Source organism: Lolium rigidum, chromosome 2 (genome assembly GCF_022539505.1).
Source record: "Lolium rigidum isolate FL_2022 chromosome 2, APGP_CSIRO_Lrig_0.1, whole genome shotgun sequence".
Classification (NCBI taxonomy): Eukaryota; Viridiplantae; Streptophyta; class Magnoliopsida; order Poales; family Poaceae; genus Lolium; species Lolium rigidum.
The window spans coordinates 150622702-150630272 of NC_061509.1; the positions used below are offsets into that span (position 1 = coordinate 150622702).

A 7571-nucleotide genomic window follows, 5' to 3' on the forward strand; every position below is an offset into this window, starting at 1 on the left:
TTAGTAGTTAAAGAAAGATTAAAGATTAGGATATTTTGTGTGCTGACGGAACAACAGCATTTATTAGGATAAAAAAGCATGGTGTATAATCTACTAAATAAGTATTTATTAGGATTTTTTAAAATGTTACAATGAAGACACCCTATAAATATCTTGAAAGAAACATACACATATAGAAACACTGTACTTATATATGGGTGCACCCATTATTTGGGAAATAAATGTAATTTTATGTTCTTCTATGAATTCTGTCGTGACATAAATCTAAGAAAACAACATAACTATTTTATAACAGAAGGGATTCCTCTTTGGCAATGCCGTGTTTGAAACTATGCATGTTTGTATTATATAACAATGAAAGTCAAGTTATAATATTACACATGTTTAATATCATTAGATGCAAATAGTAAAAGTATTCAAATTCTTATGTTAAAGGTTGTATCATACAAACAACCTAATTTATGTTTAATGAAAAATTTATACAAAATAAATGAAAAAATGTTTAGTATAAATGTGTGATGGTGAATTGTTTTCACTAGCCATTAGCTCACATAATTGATCAAATAAAAATGTACAAAAATAATAGAGTTTTCTCCAGAAATTCGATGATGAAGTGGAGTCGGAGATCGTAGAGAGTGGCGGGTCGTGGAATCCTTCCACGCTGTCGACGAAGAAGATCCAATTGGTGTTCGTGAAGAAGGGGCTTTTATATCTCATACAAACACAAATTGAAATTTACTAAATTACGAATCTTCAGAAAATTTAAGCTAGAATATTAGTTTGAATAATTCTTGTTTGATCTTGGACAGTAGCAATACTTCTTCACCCCGTAGTATGTGTAGCGTTAGGTTGCTCACTTCTTACATTTTTATTCATCGTACACGAATTCTATATTTTAAAATTGGAGATTAAGGAGGCCTTATTGGGTATCTCTTATTGTCCCTTTTCCAACAAAATTGGTGTCTCCTCAGTTGAAGTTTCCAAACTTTAGATATTTTGATTTTACAAGTTTTAACACTACCTCCAGCGCTACCGGCCCACTGCCGCTCGTGGCTTCGTGACCCCTAGTACTCTCCCCAGTACTAGTTATGTACCAGGCCGGCAGTATCGCCTCATCCTCAGGTCGGTACCAGGCTGGTGCTACCAGGCCGGCCCGTTTCCCTCCCCAGGCCGCCTCCCACCCCATGCTTCGCTCGGCCGCGACTCGCCCACCCTGCCTTTCCCACTGGCGAGCCCTATATGCCGACCAGGTCGACAGTTACCATGTGCCGCACCCCCGCACGCGATATGGGCCCGCCTGGTCGGCCTATTTCATGTTTTTTCTTTTTTCTTTTTTGGTTTTTTTGTTTCCTTTTTGTTTCTTAAAGATTTTAAAATTATTTAAAGTGCATTTTTAAAAATAGTAAAATGTAACAAATATTTTATATTTAGAACCCTTAAAATAAAATATGTTCAAATTTATTTTTTAAAAAAAATATTAAAATAAAAAATATACAAAATAAAAAATGTTTAAAAATAAAAAATTCAAAACTGGGAAAAAATTAATTTTTCAAAAAATCATATTTTCAAAATATTCAACTCGAAAAATCGTCAATTTTTAAAAATGTTCTTTCAAATTTGAAATTCGTTCGAACTTAAAAGTCGTTCAAATTTGAATTTTTTTCAAATTTAACAAATTTATTTTAAAAATATTCATATTTTAAAATGTTCATATTTGTAAAAAAATAGATATTTTCTGGAAAAATCAGACTATGAAAAGTAAAATTGTCTGGACACTTCAGGTCTGGTTCACGGGATCCAGTTGTCCCCTGCATGATTCTGGTCGTCCGTCCGTCTCCGAGACTCCATCGGACAAGTCAGCTATAGCCATCACAAAAAAAATCTGATACAATAGCTTGTCTATTAGTCCGGCTCTAGTGAATATTTAAGTGTTTAATGTTGCATGCTTCGAGGTGGTCCAGCATGCAAAAGCATGCATGCACCTGCTTACCATCAGCTTACCGTCGACTGTAGGCTGCAAGTGGACGGCATACTCTCATTTTCTGTGCTGTAGCCGGGCGCTTAGCTAATCGCCCGCTCTCTTCTCTCTCATCGTGTCTCTCTCTTCCACCTCAGAATTTGCTGACATGGATTAGCTTATAGCCTGCTGATTAGGCATTATTGTACTTGCTCTTACCAAAGGGAAAACGGTGGACTTCTTGATCGATGAGGAGAGAGTGTCATGGAACGTTCCTCTTCTGCGTACCTTTTTGAACAGTGTGTAGCAAATCAGGTGCTTCGGATTCCGCTCAGCGGTTATGGTGGTGATGACTTCCTATCTTGGCCCACAGCCGTTTTGAACAGTTTACGGTAGGGTCGGCGTATCATCTTGCACGCTCGGAGCAGGCAGCTATACGTCGTAGTGCGCGTGGCCGCAGTATGGGATCTGATTCTCTGGCTGATGCTATGTTCTGGAAGGTTTTGTGGGCGATCAAGGCTTCAGGAAAAATGTATATTACCTTATTGAGAGTTTCCGCACAATTGCCTCCCATCGGGACAAGAATTCCTGGCCGCTATGTGTTCATTGTTCTGCGGAGGAGAGTGTGGAGCATGCTGTGCTCCTCCGTTCTTTCGCGAGGGAGGTGTGTGGGATGATGTGAAGAAGAATTTTGGGGTTCAATTGAGCTGTAAGTTCTTTAATACCCACTAAGACTTGGCTGATGGAATTTTTTTCCAAGTGTAGCAGTTCCTAGACCACGGTGTTGGCTATCACTTTTTGGCATCTTGGGATACTCGAAACAAGATTCGAGAGGAGGGCTGTAGGGTTTCTCCTAATGGCGTTGCTGCTCGGATCAAGGCATATATTAAGTTCATGTTGATGCATTCTTCACTAAAAGACATCGTTCATAGTCGTGGGACCAATCAGGAGGTTTCTTGGTCGCACATATGGGCTGATCTATTTGAATGTTGATGCGGCTCTCTTCACTTTTTCTCAGTGCATGGGAGCGGGTGTTGTTGCTCGTGATCACCACATGGGCTTTCTTGCAGCAGCTGGTGAAAGTTTTCATTAGGTGGTGAATCCGGAGTTGGCTGAGGCTATGGCGATGAGATTTGCCGTTACTTGGGCTAAGGAGGAAGGTTTCAACATCCTTGTGGCCTCTGATTGTAGTATGTCGGTTGTACAACGTATCGAGTCGGAGGAACGGGATCGATCTGCCTGCGCCAAGGTGTTCAAGACATTTGTATTTTGATGTGTTGTTTTAAGTCTTTCTTTCTTGTTCGTCGTGTGTAGAACTTTGCTACGTACTATTATTTAGAGCATCTCCACTCGTGCCCCCGTCGAGGCCCCCGGCGAGCGTTTTTTCCATCCGGACGGCGTAATTCGGTCCAGTCGCGCCCCCGGTTCCTCATTTTCGTCCGGATTTGGCCCTTCATCCATCCGGCGAGCCCACGCCACCCCCGGCCCCCCGGGGAGCGCTCGGGGACTCCGGACGAGTGAAAAGCGGGGAAGGGCCCGATCCGTCGGTGACTCGACGCACGAACCCCACCGCCACGTCGCTCAAAATCTCCCCACCCCTCGTATCTCTCTCGCCGCCGGCACCACCCCGCCGGCTTGTTGCCCGAGATTCCGCCGCCCCTCCTTCCCACCTGCCTATATTCCGCCGTCTTTGGACGACGGCCTATCTGGCTGCTCTTCCGCCGGCTCTGTTTTCCGGCCTGCTTGCTCCTCGTCGCTCGCGGCTCGGGTTGCCTCGACCACGCCCGTCGGTGTTCGTCCATTTGCCTCGCCGGCCATGGACTCGGACGAAGAGGAGGAGCAGATGTTCGTCGAGCTTATGCAAGAAGAGATGGCAGCAGCCGCCCAAGACGACGAGCACATGATGATCCTTGGTTGCTTGGCAAGCATGTACGCCGGACCGGCAAGCCGGTCGACGTGGTGGGTCGGCACGAGGTCGCCGGAAGTGCAAGCCGAGACAGCGAATGGAGGGCTACCGCATGTTGTACGCCGACTACTTCGCCGACAATCCATTGCACGGTGAGAGTGTTTTCCGGCGTCGATTCGGGATGAGCGAAAGCTATTTCGCAAATTGTGTATGCCATCCGCCACTTTGATCCCTACTTCGGATGCAAGGCGGATTGCACTCGGTTTGGTTGGATTTTCGTCACCTGCAGAAGTGCACAGTGGCTATGAGGATGCTGGCGTATGGAGCTCCCGGTGATACTGCAGGATGACTATCTTCGGATGGCGGAGTCCACCGCCCTTGATTGTTTCTACCGGTTCTCGGAGGCCGTCATAGCGGTGTTCGGGGACTATTTCTTGAGATCACCCATCGTCGAAGACACTCGGAGGATCCTTGCAACAAATGAAGCTAGGGGTTTTCCAGGGGATGCTTGGAAGCATTGATCGCATGCATTGGCAATGGAAGAACTGTCCGTTTGCGTGGCGAGGGAATGTACAAGGGTCACAAAAAAGGCTGCACTGTGATACTTGAAGCAGTGGCTACCCATGATCTTTGGATTTGGCACTCTTTCTTTGGTATGCCTGGATCCAACAATGACATCAACGTCCTAAACTGCTCCCCGGTCTTTTCCAAGCTTGTAGAGGGTCATGCTCCTCCGGTGGACTATGTGATCAATGGTCGGCACTACAACAAAGGATACTACCTTGCAGACGGTATCTATCCAAAGTGGGCAACATTTGTGAAGACTATCTCCAACCCTAGCACCCCCAAACTTTGCGAGTTTGTCAAGAAACAAGAAGCTTGCCGAAAAGACGTCGAGCGAGCATTTGGTGTCCTCCAACAGAGATTTGTCTGTCGTCCGGTTCCCCGCTATGACTTGGTCCAAAGATCAGATGTGGGAGGTGATGAACTGCTGTGTGTGCCTACACAATATGATTATTGAAGATGAGCGAAAGCATCCGGTTCCTCTGGCTGAGCAAGAAGCACCATATGAGAGAGAGGGTCCTCTTGCACAGCCTAATCACCGAGTGCCTCCATCATGGGCCGCCTTCATTGCTATGCGCCAGGAGATTCGAGACTCTACAATGCATCAGGTGCTGCAAGATGATCTGGTGGAGCACATATGGAGGCTCCGAGGCAACGCCAACGTTTGAAAAATTGTGAAATTGTGTGCTTCATTTGTTTCAGCACTTGTTAAACATTGTACTGATTATCGCCGAATTTGTTTCAGCAATTTTCGTACTCTTGTTTGCCGAACTTGTTAAATTTTATGTTGAATTTGTTTGAAATATGTCAAATGGTCGAGGTTGGGGGTTTCCTGCCGGGGGGACGGCTGGAACTTCGGCGCTCCCCACGCCAAATCTTCATCCAATCCGGACGAAAATTTCGCCGGATTTGAGCGTGGGGAGCGCCAACGAGTGGGGATGCTCTTAGCTCGCTCGATAGTGCTTTCTTGTAAGTCCCTTAATTTGGCGTGGTTTACCTCCAGAGTGTAGCTGGAAGACAATTTGTATTGACTATGTGTTGTGTTTTTGTGATCAATGAAGTACACCCGTTCTCTTATAAGAAACTTAAACACTTTTTTTTCATCGACATCTCAGCATGGTACAGATAAAAATAACATCTTACTATTGAAGTCTATCTACCCATTGACTGTTGCACCTTACATTTACATGGTTCTCTAAGTTCTCATACAGGCCTGCACATTTATTCTCCAACTTGGACATCTCGCTCACTGTACTAAAACAAACGGGCTGCGAGGAACAGCTGCACAGAACATAGAAACATGCTTACGAGGCGCTAAGCCTGAGCGACTGGAAGGAATGCTCGAGCTGAGCAGTCCCGCCGGCCGCCTGCCGGAGCAGGTTCTTCACCGAATCCACCCACTCCTGCATGTGCATCCTGCTCTCGCACTCGAACTCCACCAGGCCCTGCGCCGTCCTCAGCCCAAAGTGGCGCTTCTCCGATGCCGCCGTGGCAGAGTCTGGCATGCCGACGGAGCCGTGCCCCGGCCACGGCGCCGGCGTGTCGTCGTGGACGCCGTACACGACGCTCCTCTTCTTCTTGGAGAAGGCGCCGCCGACGTGCTTGCTCTTGAGCTTTACGATCACCTGAGACCTCTTGTTGATGTACACGGACACTCGCTTCCAGCGCAGCGCGCCTTTCCGGCCGCGCTTGAGGAGCGTCCCTTCCTTGCACCATATGTCCGCGCGGCAGCTGTCGTAGGGCGCCACCGCCGCTTTGCTCCTCGCCTCCCGATGCTCTCTCTGCCTCAGCGCCGTGGCTCCTCTCAGAGCTGCCACAGTTTAGCAATGTCACACACTTCGGCACGCGTAACAAACACATAGACAGACAGGCGCGGCAGCAGGGACGGACTGAGTATGCTCACCTGTGGCAGCTGCAGCGGTGAGGGTCATGAGATCGCCGGGGCTCCGAACTTCGACGGCGCCCTCAACGGCGGAGGCCACCTGGTCGTGATCGGCGCCGGCGAGCTCGGCAAACTCGATGCAGTGCGAGGCCAGGAGCTGCGTGGCGGATGCCAGCGCCGCGTCCATCTTGGCGTCCTCTGGGTCCTCCGGGCTCACAGTTCCCGCGGCGAGGGCAGCGACAGCGGCGGCCACGCTGGCCACGGAGACTGCGGCATGGACGCGCGCCCGCTCGGCACGAGCCTTGTCCACCCTGCTGCTCCCGTCCCTGTGGTGGAACCACCTGCCGATGGTGTGGTGGTGCGCGCAGATCGCGCTCCTGCTCCTGCTAGTCTGCACGTACAAATCGGCTTAATTTACAGAACTCTCCCACTGCATTTCAGGTTTGCTTGTAATCTTAGTATCTTACGCGCTTCTTGGGGCTCGGGTTAGTGCCGGAAGCGGCGGCGAGCGCGATCGTGTCCGGCATGAGCATCCCGGAGAGGCGATCGACGACGAAGTTGGAGCTCCGCCTGCCGGCCACGCCGACGCCGCCGACGGCAAGCACCTTGGATATGTCGGACGCGGACACGCTCCAAGACCGCGACAGGAACTCCATGGGCTCCATCGGCGTCTGCGGCGACTGAACTGTCGCCGGAGCACCGGTGCTGTCATTGAGCAGCAGGTGGTCCCTCCTCTTCATCCTCCCCAACAAGTACCCTTCCATCCTCCTCAAGCTCGGTAACCGTCTAGTGTGCTGGCTATTGCAGACTGTAGTGTTCTTTGCTGCGTCCGGTCGGTGATCGATACACTGCCACGGGCCTCGCCGGCTATTTATGGAGCCGGGCGAGCGGAGGCCACACGAAGCACGGCAAAGAGGCTGTGTGGGCGGCAGGACACACCGAGACCTGGGTTTGTGACGGAGCTGCCGACCCTGTCGCGTGGCGGCGCCGGATCGGGCGACACGTAGCACTGTGACGGCGTCGCTTCCGGTTGCAGAGTGGCCATGACCGTCCCGGTACGCCGCACTGGACTGCTGGAGAGATGGGAGGCCGTGCAGGAGACAAGCTCGTCGGGATATGGCTACGTTCCGTGACGTATAAAATGTTCAACCAACGAAAGGACACCTCGGAATCGCCAGCCAGCCAGTCTTACATTCTTTGCAAATTTATTCGTTTTGCATCTGGGCTGGCCAAGCGGCCGCTGATCGATGAATCTCACGTGC

At 49.5% G+C, this 7571-nt stretch overlaps 1 protein-coding gene across 1 annotated transcript; it reads right to left on the bottom strand.

The window, feature by feature from the left end:
- Nucleotides 1-5731: 5731 nt before the first annotated feature.
- LOC124687465 (VAN3-binding protein-like) lies at nt 5732-7073 on the bottom strand. Its single transcript, XM_047221247.1, has 3 exons — nt 6777-7073; nt 6331-6700; nt 5732-6237 (listed from the first exon to the last, which is right to left on the bottom strand). Exons 1-3 carry the CDS (start codon nt 7071-7073, stop codon nt 5732-5734), a joined length of 1173 nt encoding a protein of 390 aa, XP_047077203.1.
- Nucleotides 7074-7571: the final 498 nt, after the last annotated feature.

Bases quoted from the DNA above. Each gene is read 5' to 3' on its own strand.
- LOC124687465 (XM_047221247.1), bottom strand. From the start codon at position 7,073: ATGGAAGGGTACTTGTTGGGGAGGATGAAGAGGAGGGACCACCTGCTG. The intron at 6,701-6,776 runs GTAAGATACTAA...TTGTACGTGCAG, and splicing joins ACCCGAGCCCCAAGAAGCGC to ACTAGCAGGAGCAGGAGCGC. The intron at 6,238-6,330 runs GTGAGCATACTC...AAACTGTGGCAG, and splicing joins CACCGCTGCAGCTGCCACAG to CTCTGAGAGGAGCCACGGCG.